The 14,324-nt window shown below is 40.3% G+C and overlaps 7 protein-coding genes across 8 annotated transcripts; 3 read left to right on the forward strand and 4 right to left on the reverse strand.

Annotated features, from left to right (window-relative positions):
- The first annotated feature begins 76 nt into the window (after window positions 1–76).
- Window positions 77–652, forward strand: LOC132088206 (UPF0538 protein C2orf76 homolog). Its single transcript, XM_059496493.1, has 2 exons — window positions 77–292; window positions 350–652. Exons 1-2 carry the CDS (start codon window positions 104–106, stop codon window positions 542–544), a joined length of 384 nt encoding a protein of 127 aa, XP_059352476.1. The 5' UTR covers window positions 77–103; the 3' UTR covers window positions 545–652.
- Window positions 653–795: 143 nt separating this feature from the next.
- Window positions 796–2,516, forward strand: LOC130691934 (uncharacterized). Of its 2 annotated transcripts, XM_057514978.2 has the most exons (4): window positions 796–962; window positions 1,019–1,223; window positions 1,293–1,610; window positions 2,164–2,516. In XM_057514978.2, exons 1-4 carry the CDS (start codon window positions 888–890, stop codon window positions 2,202–2,204), a joined length of 639 nt encoding a protein of 212 aa, XP_057370961.1. In that variant the 5' UTR covers window positions 796–887; the 3' UTR covers window positions 2,205–2,516. The 2 variants fall into 2 exon arrangements, with proteins under 2 accessions (XP_057370961.1, XP_057370960.1); XM_057514977.2 differs by lacking the exon at window positions 2,164–2,516 and having other exon boundaries at window positions 799–962; window positions 1,293–1,765.
- Window positions 2,517–2,901: 385 nt separating this feature from the next.
- LOC130691952 (uncharacterized) lies at window positions 2,902–6,226 on the reverse strand. The gene is made up of 2 exons (XM_059496488.1): window positions 5,735–6,226; window positions 2,902–3,558 (listed from the first exon to the last, which is right to left on the reverse strand). The coding sequence occupies exons 1-2, from the start codon at window positions 6,193–6,195 to the stop codon at window positions 3,303–3,305; spliced, it is 717 nt and encodes a 238-aa protein (XP_059352471.1). The 5' UTR covers window positions 6,196–6,226; the 3' UTR covers window positions 2,902–3,302.
- LOC132088204 (uncharacterized) lies at window positions 3,644–4,190 on the reverse strand. Its single transcript, XM_059496491.1, has one exon. The coding sequence runs from the start codon at window positions 4,104–4,106 to the stop codon at window positions 3,660–3,662; it is 447 nt and encodes a 148-aa protein (XP_059352474.1). The 5' UTR covers window positions 4,107–4,190; the 3' UTR covers window positions 3,644–3,659.
- An 806-nt stretch (window positions 6,227–7,032) lies between the features above and the next one.
- LOC130691933 (uncharacterized) lies at window positions 7,033–8,059 on the reverse strand. The gene is made up of 2 exons (XM_057514975.2): window positions 7,549–8,059; window positions 7,033–7,468 (listed from the first exon to the last, which is right to left on the reverse strand). The coding sequence occupies exons 1-2, from the start codon at window positions 8,022–8,024 to the stop codon at window positions 7,228–7,230; spliced, it is 717 nt and encodes a 238-aa protein (XP_057370958.1). The 5' UTR covers window positions 8,025–8,059; the 3' UTR covers window positions 7,033–7,227.
- Window positions 8,060–10,559: 2,500 nt separating this feature from the next.
- On the forward strand, window positions 10,560–12,163 carry LOC130692183 (G2/mitotic-specific cyclin-B-like). Its single transcript, XM_057515260.2, is given in 8 exon segments — window positions 10,560–10,750; window positions 10,809–10,903; window positions 10,906–10,982; window positions 11,040–11,198; window positions 11,257–11,511; window positions 11,578–11,696; window positions 11,759–11,903; window positions 11,966–12,163. Coding segments are annotated over 8 exon segments (1,191 nt in total). The 3' UTR covers window positions 12,116–12,163.
- Window positions 12,164–12,887: 724 nt separating this feature from the next.
- Window positions 12,888–13,637, reverse strand: LOC130691953 (uncharacterized). Its single transcript, XM_057514996.2, has 2 exons — window positions 13,248–13,637; window positions 12,888–13,172 (listed from the first exon to the last, which is right to left on the reverse strand). The coding sequence occupies exons 1-2, from the start codon at window positions 13,601–13,603 to the stop codon at window positions 12,932–12,934; spliced, it is 597 nt and encodes a 198-aa protein (XP_057370979.1). The 5' UTR covers window positions 13,604–13,637; the 3' UTR covers window positions 12,888–12,931.
- Between the last annotated feature and the right edge of the window lie 687 nt (window positions 13,638–14,324).

The following is a 14,324-nucleotide window of genomic DNA, read 5'->3' on the forward strand; positions in this document are numbered from 1 at the left end:
AGCCAATATCATGATATCTATAAGAAACGTAAATGTATTAGGCTTCCTCTGCAATGGCAACACCAATCTGTTCAAAACAAACTGCCAAACTACCAAATATCTAATGGACACCGCTACGATTATTATCCGAATTATTCGGTCATTTGAGTATCGGAACATTCGAAATGTGGTCTTGAAGGACGTATCGCTTCTTTTAACAACTGACGAATTAAAATCAAGAATAGTTAAAGAGCTAAGCGTTGCTCCAGGGCTACCACCACCGTTCCGCAGATACGACTATGATACTTTGAAGGTAATATAGCGCCAAATTCTATTGTTACTTATTACCATAAAATTATAAGCTCTACAGATAGAACATCATGCTTATGGTGCAAAAACAAATGATCCAGTTATTAACCAGGAGAATGACGAAGGCCTTATTCTCAAAGCAGGATGTACACTTGATGAAAGTGATGTGAGAAATGAAACTGAAATTTCTTTCTTCAAATATGAAGATTATTTGATGTATAAAAACAACCCTGTCTTGAAATTTGGATCTGGTTAACTACTGAAAAGGCATTTTATTAGCACCCACATCACCTGTGCTTGTTGCAATGATGTGGTATTCATTCATTTAATAAGTTTGTGTCAAATACACTAAAGTATTTTTTGATTTATTTTCAAAATTAAATATGAAGAGGTGGCGTGTTCCTATTCATAGTTGTTTGATTGCCGAAAGTCATTATAAAGTATTAGGGCGTTAGTAGGAGAAATACACCAAAAAAATCGAGCAGACGAAAATAATTTGCCTGACTTGGCAAGGGGCCATTGTTGACAGGTTTTGTGTTGTTGTGATGGTAGACCAGTAAATGCTGAGCTTGAATGTGTTGACATGAAAATTCTGCAGGATGGATAAAGTGAAAAAATACTGGCAAACAGTTATAAAAGAGCGAGAGGGCTTCTGGAGCTCTTTGTTTAGCAAGGTAATGGCTTGCTACTTTTGAAGGTGTGTATGACTCTACCTCTTTAGTTAAACTAGTATGAAGAGGAAAAGGAAGATGTCGACCTTCGATCTTATATGGATAATAGCTCATCAAGGATCGAAACGTTATTGCAACTAGCGGTTGCTAATGGGGAGGATGCCAACCCCGAACATCCATGTACCAAAGTGGCACAATGCTCTGAAGAGCAGCCGTGTGAAGTGTCAGATACTAACCTTCAACTTAGTGATGATGTAAATCAAGGTAGGTTTATTCTGTTTATTAAAACAGTGGCCTAAAAGTAATATTATATGGGAATTTTTTGGCCAACAGAGCCAAAACAAAGAAAGTCAACATGCTTCAATCATCCAGTTGCACAAGTGAAAAAGGCAGAGCCACCTGCATATGTTGTCGAAATTATGCCAGAGGAAGAAGATGAAAAATGGAAGTCAATTTTATTCTCAACTAAAAAATTGAAACTTTATGATTCTTTAGTGAAGACTAAAGATAGTATGGAGGACTTTGTCACTGATGATCAATCAGTAAAGTCAATTGAAAGTTCTCATAGTGAAGCCGTAAATGAAAGCCTTGCGCCAAACGTGTCTATGCAAAGTGAGCCGTTAAGATTCGTTTGTCGTCGTATAAAACCAGGTAGCTCTCACGCACCATCTCCGAAAAGATTCAAGCTTGCTTAGCAAGTTTGGAATCACATCGTTTCAAAATTGCCGTAACTCATCATTGTTATCTCATTGTAAAATTTCATCGTAAAAACCTACGTTTACGAATAAAGAACCAAGCAATGTCAATACGTTTTATTGGTTGGATGTCTTCTGTGCTCACGTATCCATCACGTTGTGGACTAATCACGGAAAAGGTAATACTCTTTTGTCCACGGTTGGCCAAACACATTGGCTTCAAATCAGTGAGAGATTATCTCTAACCTAAAACTCCAGCACGCGATGTAGTGTATCCTACATTCCGATAGTGGAACTGGTGATCACTTGATAAACAGCCCGCATTTTTGTCAATAAAAATCATGCTTCCCGTTTCTCAGTGGGGCGCTAGCGTGATTCCAATTGACTGAAATGCAGAACCTAAATATGATGTCTAAAATGCATGCAGTATCACGAAAACAGAGGCCATATTGCTAAATCCAAGGTCTCGATTGCAACCTCACATGATCTTGGAAACGCGTGGAACGTAGCACACACTCGCATTCACAGTAATTATCGGACAATGGTCTGACGATGTACGTCACGCCCAAATCCAGTCAACGTACGAAAATTCGTTCTGCGCTGCTATTTCCTTGATACTGAACGCGTTCGTTAATCATGCCCATTCGGCACTCGCCAAGCCGAAATATTCGTAAAGGTTCTGTAATTACTCACCAACTGCCGGTTTCAATTTCTCCGCCTAAAGGAAGATGCATAATGTGCGTGCAGCTTCTGTGATCCGCACGCTCGGCGCGATGATGTGTGATCTGTTTTTCTGATTGATAAGCTGTGTGGTGAGACGAACACGTCTAGATCCCGCCGGTCAGATATTTAACCTTCAACATATGTCGTTCCTTCAGTTCTAGGACGGATCTCTGACGCGATGAAATTTTACGCACTTTCAGATAGGTTCAATTTGCTGCTCAACAACATTAAATATCTATAATTTTCCTTCATTATTGTGTTTCTGAAATATTACTAGACCATGAAGACCAAGTGTAGTAAAAATGATGTTGAAAATATCAAAACATCTTGCATTTCCATATGACAAGCTATGAGGTCGACGCGTATTAGTGAATGATGTCGATGACCGGCTATATATATATACTGTATATATAAAATTTTAATATATTGACTATGCTTAACGCTGTCCATAGTTGAGCAAAAATAGCTTTGCATACACTCGTATAGGAACTCATAGTACGCAAACGATAGGTAGAAGTAAACCATTGGTTTTGATTGCTGCACTGTGTATTGTAGTACTGTTATATTGTAATCTATTGGCTAGATGGGCTGGACGGCAACGTTTCAGAAACTGGCAGATGCCTTCATGTAAAGACAATTTGCGTGGTTTAGATCAACGATAACAGATGTTTACTTTGAGCTGATTCTTCTGTCTGGAAGAAGAGAAGTGGTTTTTCTGGTCAATCGTAAGCTGACTGCACGGAATTTCAATACAATCATCAACGAATACATCCCGAAGCCATAATTAACTTAAATATTAAAAAAGGGGTAGAATTGCTGCCACAATGAGTCGGGTTGCGAACCATTGGCAACATAATAATACGGGTAACAATAATTTTATAGAAAACTTGGGTCAATTTTCACAGTGCTAAGAGAAGGATGAAAGTTATTTTCCAGTGCCAGTGCAAGTGTTGTAGCTTGTGGTGCTTCTGCATGCGGCAGTCAAAATGGCAGTGTAGGTGGAAGTCGTGGTGGTGATGCTGGTAGATGTTCCGAAGGTGACCAAGAAACGACCACCTCGAATTGCCTCTGGGGCGTTAAAACCTGGCTGAACGACGAATGGAACCATAGGTTGGGTGGAACGGGCTTGACGATCAACATCTGGCTCGACGGCTGGAGCGACAGGCACGGTTTCAGGATTGCTATGAATGAAAAAAGAAAGGATGGTTATAGTTTGACGTTTTAAAAAAAATAGAGCGCTAAATAATGCAATAGCAAATAGGCATCATTTTATTATGAAAACTCACTCGGAGCGAGTGAAGATGCTCTCTGCTTCGATTTTTTCCTGTTCGTCGTTGTAGAAGAGTCCGCGGGCTTTCTGGCTGTTGTTCAAACCGACACCACGACGACGACGGCCAGAAGGAGAGCAGATCGAGATGGCTCTGGCTGAAGTGGTGCAGGTGGTAGATGTGGTAACGGTGCTAGTAGAAGTTGTCGTGGCCAACGTGATGGTGACAGTTCCCAAGAAAACACGTCCGTCCTGTTTCGGGTCCTGATTTTCAAAGGAAGGGTTAGGAAGGCCGGCACGGAAGTAGTTGGATTGTTCGGGGGCGTAGCCATTGCCGTAATGAGGCATAGGAGGATATGCCGCAGGATGGCCGTAACCGTAGTAGGGGTACTGCGGATCGGCTTCGGCGTTGGTGGCGACTGTGGCGGCCAAAACCAATAAACAGCTCAGTGCGATATTCATGACTTTGTCGATGGTGAAGTGTGAAAATACTGAAAGATAAATTGATTGAAATGAGAGATGCCTGTACTAGCTTCGATGTTGGTGGTTCCAACAGCCACTGCCGTCTGCTTATATACTGATGAGGAACGATGGTTTTATCCCTTGCAATCCTGCTCGAGGTATCGTTAGCTTCTGGCCTAATGTAAATTTAATTGGATATCAGTGGATTTCACCAAACTATCGACCGTATTTATAACGCGCGATGCCTAAAGCTTCTACTATCCACTGCTCCGTTGTCAATGAACCCGTTCTTTTGCATGACTTCCTGCTCAACGTCCGTGAATTAAGACATCGACCTCCTTGCCGATTCGTTTACTATTTTAATAGCTCATTTTTTTAAAGAACTCGTTCAAGATTTGTTTACATCTCCGCCATATAGTCAATGAAACATATCCACCTATTACATTCTAAACGTTTTCTCTAACAAATATTTGTTCTGTTACAGGAAAAGTTCTTCTATAGTCTGCGATATGAGCTGCATGTTCAAAAGCATGCACTCTGTGATAAGGAACCGTATGAACATCCACATTTAAAGGCAGTTTCTAAAGACATTTCACATCTCTCATTTAAACCAAATATTTTTTATTTACTAAACTTCTGCTGTAAATAACAAAACAGGTTTGACCACTTAAGCCCACTTGACAGTAGGATAAATGAAAGCCTCAGCCGTATGGTTTGATGCCCAACAATCAACGTACCACTACACTTTGGGTACCCAAAGTCGGAAGCTTGCCCAGCAGACTGTAAGTAGTACAGGAGTCATAGTTAGAAAAAAGATTCGACTATGACGGAATTCAAATCCTGCATCACAGCCGGAGCTTCCCTTTCATTTAGCGAATTTTCAGACGAATTTTCAGACCATTCTGCATTTCGTTTATAGAATTCGATAGTTAGCCACTGTCGTTTTCGGACAGTGCGAAATATTGGAATTGGAATATTAATGCAATTTGTATTGTCTTCTTCTTTTTAAATAGAAATACAACCATTTAGAAGATTACTCGGCCGCTTTCAGCTACAAGCAGTTTTTTCTGTAATTGCATTCATTTTAAGAAACAGTGAACTAAATCCTCAGTTTTTATGATAAAGAAATAAACCGTGGGAGACCTCCCAAGTTTTCAGTTTAATTAATCAAGTCGGTACGCAAGAAGTCACAATCAAGTTAAATATCGGGAAACGTAATTCCTCACGAAAAATAAATCGGATTTCAAAGGCAATGATAACACTAGCATTAAGGGGGACAATTGTAGTGTTAAGACGTAGCTTAAATTATTTGCCAGTGCCGGGGCAAGTGGCAAAGCCTGTGGTGCTTCTGCATGCAGCAGTCAAGACGGCCGTATAAGTGCTGGTCGTGGTGGTGATGGTGGTCGATGTTCCGAAGGTAACCATAAAACGACCACCTCGAACACCTTCTGGGGCGTTGAAACCGGGCTGAACAACGAATGGCACCACGGCATCGGTGGAGCGGGCCTGACGTTCAGCAACATCAGCAACAGGGACAGCTTCAGCTTCAGGGTCGCTGGAGAAAAGATCAAGTACAAATAGAATTATCTCATACCGAAATGACGTTTTAAATCGTGATTGGTACTCACTCTGAGCGGCTGAAGATGCTACCGGTTTCGGATTCGTCGTCGTCGTCGTTGTAGAAAAGTCCGCGGGCTTTCTGGCTGATGTTCAAACCGAGGCCACGACGACGACGGCCGGAAGGAGAGCAAATCGAGATGGCTCTGGCGGAAGTAGTGCAAGTGGTAGATGTGACGATGGTGCTGGTGGAGGTTGTCGTGGCCAAAGTGATGGTGACAGTTCCAAGGAAAAGACGCGTGTCGGGTTGGTCATTTTTACCTTCAAACGATGGCTGAGGGTAGCCGGCGCGGAAGTAATTTTGCTGAGGTTGAGCATAAGGTCCAGGTTGGGGGTAACCGTAAGGTCCTGGATAAGGGGGAGCAAAGTTGGCTGGGTTACCATAACCGTATGGGTTGTGGTAACCGTATTGCGCTTCGACGTTAGCGGCTACAGCTATGGCCAAAATGACAAAGCTGAGAGCAAGATGCATGGTTTTTTTTTGTATTGGAACAATTAGTTGAAGCAAATGGGAGAGTAAGACTCAAAAGAAATCAAGAGATGGAAGTAACTCTTCGTCTGTTGCTGCTCTCTTTTATAGTTGAGCCAGTTCTGACTCTTCTTTTTGTAAAGAGGTTACCCTTTAGCCAACCCGATACTACACCAATGAAATCAAACCAAAGTCAACGATCATCAATAGAAATTTTTGTAATTTCCAACTCAATTTTAAGTCTGATTCGAATTTCTAGACATTGATTGATTGTTCCGTAATTAGTGTAACCTTCACCGCCAGGGCTTGTTGGCAGCCAATAGAATTATTGCAGTCTCCGTAGATCTGTGTACAGTCATATTATGCTAGTTTATTAAAATAATTATACAGTCGGTAGGCAATACACGATGAATTTGAAAAATCGTCAATGAGCATATGATGCTATGTCTCTGAATTAGAACTTGCGGCTAGCCGTTGAGTGCCACAGGCGCTGTAACCCCTGTGGACATTTATTGATGACGTATCATTACAAATACGTTGCATGGTGAAATTGCAGGAATATTGCCATAAAAGTAGTAGAGTTTTCGTTCTAAAAATCTTCCTTACTACCGCATGCTATTCATGTATTGCCTTACTGGACGTGTTATGCCAGATTGGTCAATAACCTTATTTCCCTGAAGAAATTCTTGTTCGAACAGATGCTAGCTTTGTGTTAGAGTCCTTTGACATGTAGAAGTTTCTGCTTCACTCCAAATATTGCGATATAGGTTTAACACGCGCATCCAATTCAAAAATCATTAATGTTCATTTAATCTATTGCTTGTATTTTAAATATGCTGGGAATACAGAAATAAATGCAGCATAAGTTTGTCTTTTCTGTGTTGACCCAGTTGATGATGAGTGCATAAAGAACAGGGCTTCATATCTTACGTGTAATTTTCAATGTTCGGCAGCAGATAGCGGGCGGAGGAAACCTCAAAAAGACGGGAAGGAGGACGGATCTCGGTAGTTGACAGGTGTAAATTGACATTTGAATTAGCCAGAGGCACATGTTGGGAAGCCGCTAGTGCTTGCGCAAACAGCAATTATGACGGAAGTATACGTTGCAGTCGCAGTAACCGTTGAAGTGGACACCCCGAATGAAATCAACTGACGTCCGTTGTTATTTCCGGACATGGATGGAAGGAGGTATGCGGAAGCATCTCCACCTACACTTTCCCGTTTAATGTCACCATCCTCATTGAAAGTAGCCGTGATAGTAGGTTGCTCCGAAACACTTAACAGCAATGAAAACAACATTTTTAAAAAATGCTAATGGTCGTGTACGAACACGACTGAATTTAATATAACACTTACGTTGGTAACGCGGCAATGTCTTGCACGTTCTCTGATACATCATCTTCATCGTGGTAGAGTCCACGACGGCCCACTCCACGACGACGACGTCCTGCCGGAGAGCAAGTAACTAATGCTGCGGTTGAGGTAGTACAGAATTTGGTAATCGTATTGGTTTTCGTTGTCGTCGATGTTGAATAGGTTAGTGTTATCAACGCGCTTCCTCCGTTGCTCATCGTGAATAAATTGAGGAAGAGACGGGGATTCGGGTTGCGGTGGACGAATGGTTGATCTTCCTCTTGGAGAGGTAAGCCACTGCGGAAGTATCCCAGCGGCTGGTACGACGATTCGATCTGCTGCTTATTGTTGTGATACACTGGCGAAGGATATAGATAGTGTCTCTGGTAACCGGATGGGAAAAAGTAACGTTGTGGATCTCCCGCGACGGCAGCCAGGAAATAGCAGAGAAAGACGAGTGTGATGATTAAACGGAGCATTTTCTTTTTCGGGTAGATTGCAGTTTACCTGAACAAATGGCAGAGATTCAGTCGGGGTTTTACCTCTTTATATGCTGAGGTCTTACGTCTTTATAGAGAACTCATGCGTTTTGATGGACGTGGATCGAGTCGAATTCAATTTCGGCTGGGTTGACAGCAAAGAGTGACATTGGAGGCGTTTCTTGAGAACCATAATTTGCTACTGCCAAAGTATTTGCAGGGTCTAGACCCATTCCTTGCTGACGGATTGAATGTGACCCTTTTTCGTTTCTTTCGGTTGTCATTCAGACCGAGGGGAGTGTTCAATTTCGTCACGCGATTTATCATATTATCCAAAAACTAAATACGAAATGTGGTGTAATGGGATTGTAGCTGATGCAAAATAAGCTGTTCCTCTTTTATATTCTTCATTTGATGGGAAACAGAATTGTTTTTGCTTTGTGTCCAGTTAATTGGATTTCTCACGGTCCCAAAATTCATAACCGGAGAACGCGCTGGTGAAGAGCTCAAGACTAACATTTTTCTTCTCAATAGCTTGACTAGTGACGTAGACTGTCGACTTCATGATGAAGCCATGTTATTAACGATTCCCGGAGTGACAGTTAAAATAGCCGCTGCATATTGGGAAGTGACAAGGACCTGGGGGCAAATTTTTACTTCAATTTCAACGTTTTCTGAAGATAAACGATTATTATTTGGATCAAACAACATCCACGAAATTCCTATAGCGTTACGGACTAGTATTCGCTAAGTTTTTGATGATCGCAGTTTCCATGACAACAAGGCGGACGGATATTCTTCCTAGAAAATGACATTTCTTTGGTTTAAGCTAGAGACCATTCCAGCGGTCAAGGAAGATGATTCTTTTTTTACTTTAGCTTGTGGTTATATTAGCCAAATCAAATCATTGAGGCCATTCCACGCAATTCGAAATTGATACTCCGAATTCGTGTTTATTTGCCTGTGGCTTGCTTCATGATGATACAAGCACGATATCTTAAAGATTCCAGCAAGTTTATTCACTGCAAGCCAAAAATTCGATAACAATTTTTTTAGATCATCACCGCGCCCAAAATTTTCAACATATAATTTCAATCGACAAAATCTCCATTTCACAAGATTCGCTCACGGGACGAAGAATGCACGACAGAATCAGGAATACCTCAAAGAAGAACCACAACCTATACTTGCAGTTCGATGTTGGGCAACGGTAGCTGATATTACCTTTCAACTCAGAAGGTGAAAATCATTAAAATCTCATTGGAGCTGGCCCATAGCGACTTGATGTTGCTTGTTCGACAAACACAGATGCAGTGATTGATAACTTGCACTAGACTCTTGCGAACCGTCTCTTCTCGTATTTCGAGATTATTCAGGAAATTATTACTGCCATTGACCATTCCACTTCCCGATCTGTCAGGTTTTATCTCTCGTTTCCATTGCCGTTGTTTTAGACAGACAAATTATATTTTTTTTTAAATTTCATATATAAAACTGGGGTACGACGAACCCAAAGAAAATTCTGTATATTGAGACCAAAGTAGATTGGAATCCTAACGTACGAAGGATGCTGAATTTCTGTTTTTTCAGTATAATATAACAACCCTATCGGGAAATGCAGCAAATTCCGTCAAACTAAAGTGAAAAATATACATAGCTATTTTCTATAAAGCATTTTTTTAAAATTATGCTGTCTATTAGAAATTATCAAGTGGTTACTTACAGCGCAATAAAGACAGATATTGGTAATTTAACAAAAGGAATTTGTATCCTTACCGGCCAAAACCGGTGAAGTTATAAGAGACTAGAGGCAATGGTATACGCATATCTTTATTTTGCGTGTTGGTGACAATGGACTGTGTCGTTTTTGAAATAGGTAACCAGGAAGGTTTATTTGATTCCATATCTTAGAAATTACAACAGTGTTCAAAAAGTAGCAAAAACAATTAATAATTTCAAAAAATATTTACATCAACGGCATATTTTTATATGTTTGAAATGGCAACATGGCACGTTTGAATTTAAAACTCCTGGTTGTTTTTGAATGCCGCCATTGTGTCACCTTAGTTCTCAACCCCCAACAAATTCCTTTATAGTCCTCCTATCCCTGTGAAGTCTACTTGCTCAGAAGTTCAACTTGATTGAATCATTCGCATTTTCGTACGCTATAAGGTAAGAGCTCACTGTCTTTTATTAACTGTACTTTCTTTTAATTAATTTATATTCTGTTGTACATGAATGTTTGTCTGTGGTCTTGCAAAAACGATTAGCTGTATTATCACATCATTTGATATCGTCGCGTGGCCTACCCCTTGTGAGACTGCGACTTGCCTGATGATTTTTAATAATCGACGTGGATATACAAGTTTATTACTCAAGCAATTGAACTAGTGTAACAATATGCCTCTGACCAGACTAGAAGCACTTTCCTCTGCTATATCGGTACTCCTTAATAATATTTGAGTTTGACAGTGAACTAGATGAAAATACATTTCCATTTGGGTCTAGGTTCATGATGATGGTGAAAATGCTACAATGCTAAGAGGCAAAAGTAGTCTGTCAACAAGTGGTAAATTTACGGGAGCAGTAATTAAGCAGAGGGCTGTTTTGGGGGACATTTGTAGCAACAAATCAACGCTGACAAATGTAGCCTCTGAGACTGATTTTAAGAAACCACAACTTTTACCTTCTAAGATCTTTAAGAAACAAGTTCAAGATTCAGAGAAGTAAGTCTATCTGTAACAATGGCCTTGATTGAAGTCCTCACCATCAACTTTGCCATAGTGTACCTCAGCCACTGCCAAGTGACAAGGATGTTGTCCAACCTGCTGCAGATACAGAAAGACGGCAATCATTTTCCTCTCAAAATTTGGAGATTGAGAAATTGACACAGAATCTAATCCACAGCTGGTTGCTGTCTATGTCAAGGACATCTATAAATACTTGCATGAGTTAGAGGTGCACTCTATTTTCCCACTGTCAATTCTTTGTTTTCATGTCTTATTTCATACACAGGAAAAAGCTGTCATTAAACCCAATTACATGGAAGGCTACAAGATCAGGCCAACCATGCGCACGATCTTAATTGACTGGATGGTGGAAGTCCATGGGCGTTTCAAACTACTCCAGGAAACACTGTATTTGACAGTGGCTACTATGGATCGTTTTCTTCAGGTATATAGCTCTATTTTTACTTTTGTCACATTTAACTCAAGTAAATTAAATAATCAAGGTTGAGCCTACTATTGTTCGGCATGATCTGCAACTTGTGGGCCTTACGTGTATGTTCATCGCTTCTAAATTCGAAGAGATGTACACTCCTGAGATTCATGACTTCGTTTTCATGTCGGATAAGGCTTATACAAAGAAGGAAATTCTGCGCATGGAATTACGTATCCTTAAGGCATTGGACTTTAGTTTAGGCCGTCCGCTTCCCCTTCATTTCTTACGTCGGTACACAAAAGCTGCCACGCATGTTTATGACTGGGTAAGCCTGAAGCCATGCTCTGCACATTACTTGCGTATTTAAAGTTTTTGGTTGGAAATTTCATAGGTTGACGTTCTGCACCACACCCTGTCAAAGTATCTGATGGAACTGTCGTTGCCAGAATACGAGTTCTGTCACTTTTTACCATCGCAACTGGCTGCGGCATCGCTATGCTTGTCTCTTAAGTAAGCTGTTACAAGTGTTGTATTTTAAATGATGTTAAAATTTTGCGTTTGGGAATATTTAGGATTCTTGATGAACGTGAAACACCTATTGAAGTTTTATGGAACGACACGTTGGTTTTTTATTCTGGGTACACTTACGGAGATCTGGAGCCGATAGTGGAGAAACTTTGCTCATTGATTATTAAATCGGAAACGAGCAAGTATCAGGTAAGCATTATCGGCGTTAGTCAACAGCCTCAGTATGTTCTGTACAAACTTCAATTTGTTAGGCTATTCGAAAGAAGTATCTTGTCTCCAAGTTTTACCAGATCAGCGCCCTTCCGAATTTCAAATCCCCAGTTACTCATGCATTCTTGGCAAAAATGGCGCTGAAGAACTCAAATTTTATCCATGTTTCTTACCCTAATGATGGTTGCTAACTGAAATGGCACATTTTTCATTTTTAGGTCTTTGACCGTGACTTGTGTTTTCTTATTTCAAAATTTTCTCGAACGTTCATGTGTTTTTAATTCTTTTGCATTTCCGAAATTCTTCTCGCCTCCACATAGTTTGCCGAACATCATCATGTGGTATCGGGGTATCATGTACACGTAATACATAGTATCAAAAAATATATATTTTATGCAACAAAACCACATTTTTCCATGACTACAGCTACTGGTTTTCAATGTTCTACTTAGCTTTCTTATTTTTCAAAGTGTTTTTTTTCTTTACGGAGCTATTATGTTGTGCCGTTGGTTGCGTCCTTGATATTGGTGGAAATAACTACCAGCAATTCTTCCCCGTAGACGAATTATATCACGTTTTATACACTACATCACAGCAGATGCCCTTATAAAATGATCAGAAGGCTGTGGTGGAACAGCATTTGATAGTTATACGATACAATAACCCAGAATGAATGTTAGTGGCCGTACAAAGCTATTTTATCTACACCTGTGATCAAGGCGTAATGAACGAACAAAGATTATGTAAAATATTGAACATGCTTCCACGTCTTGCAAGTGTATTGGCGTTTCTAACGAAAGAATCGTTTTGCAGCTTTTGCTTGAAAAAGAAAAATCAAGAACACATGTTTGCGCAGTAAGATAAAGGTAAATATTAAACAATACATGATGGTAATAAATTTAAAGGCATACTATAGTCGCAATTAATTTTCAAAGGGCAACACACAGTATAGTTATCAGCCAGTTGATTCAGTTTCGCAAACGTCGAGCAAGAATTCAGGAAACGATTTATTTGCCAGTGGATCCGCACACTGGATATCCGGTGGTGCTGCGGCAAATGGCAGTCAACGACGTTGTCGTTGTTGTCGTTGTTGTGGTCGTGACTGTCGATGTGCCGAAATAGAGCAACACACGTCCTTGGCCAGCAGGAGCATTAAATCCGGGCTGAACGACGAACGGGATTGGTACTGGGGCTTCGCGTGTTTCGCGGATGGATTCAGGTACTGATTTCACAGGTTGAACTTCTTCCCTAATGATGTGAAGATGAAACAGCCTTTAGCATTAAAACAAAATGATTTGCACAAACAGTGAAATACTCTTTTACTTGATGGGTGATGGAAGGAAAATGGTTCCGTCTTCGCTTTCAGTTTCATTTTCGTTGTAGAAGAGTCCACGGCCTTCCTTGTTTCCGCTGAGATGGAGACCACGACGCCGTCTTCCGGAGGCTGTGCAAACAGAAAGTCCACCTGTGGACGTGGTGCACGTTGCTGTTGTCGTCGAAGTTGTTGTGGTCGTCGTGGTCGTTAAGGTCAAAGAGACTGTTTTAATAAATCGTTCATCAGCTTGTTCGACCTCAAAGGAAGGCGACGGGTTGTCGCTTCGGACGTCTTTGGGATTTAGATTGTACTGAGCAGAAGCACAGCCAACTGCAACGACAAGAATTAATAAGCTTTTCATCATTTTGAATTATTGTCGATCGAGCCAAGATTATCTACTGAACGTTTGTCGTCCTTTATATACTGTATCCAACTGTGAAACGCCTAATATGGCTTTAGATTAAGTCGGTGTAAACTGAATTGCTTGAGGGGTCATCTATTTTCATTGGATCGTTTCAAAATGTTGCAAGAAAATGCTGATTATCTTTGAAATCCCCCAGGTTACCATGTAACCTTGTATCATTCAAATAATCAATCATATATAGTTTTGAAGCCTTTTCATCCTTCCGGCATTGTTTCTCGCTTCACATTTTGCGTAGATATCCTTTGGTTGAAAATAAAGTCAATTTGCCAATGCAAGATGCTTGAATGTTTTAAATGTTTACGGTTTTGTTGTGACGTGAATCTTATGCATACAGTCCTCGTTCTCTAGTGGCAAGCCCTTTGATTTCGTTTTAATCAACAGCCGCTTAATTGAGGAGCAAACTTCGAAATCATGGTTTAATTTTGGCTTTAGTAGGTTAAGTTTCCTCAAATTTCAAGTCAAGATTTAGTTTTTACGTGAGACTTTTAGGTTTAGAGATATAATGATTACCGATAAAAATAGTAAATCAAAATAGGAATTGTTAATAAATAAGTACGTAAAATTGCATTCCGTATTTCAAAGAGTTGGTCGAAATGAAACAACTGCGTTACTTCTCAGAAGTATAAGATAATGAAGTAATGTATAATAAAAGACACCACTC

Source organism: Daphnia carinata, chromosome 1 (assembly GCF_022539665.2).
Source record: "Daphnia carinata strain CSIRO-1 chromosome 1, CSIRO_AGI_Dcar_HiC_V3, whole genome shotgun sequence".
Taxonomy (NCBI): Eukaryota; Metazoa; Arthropoda; class Branchiopoda; order Diplostraca; family Daphniidae; genus Daphnia; species Daphnia carinata.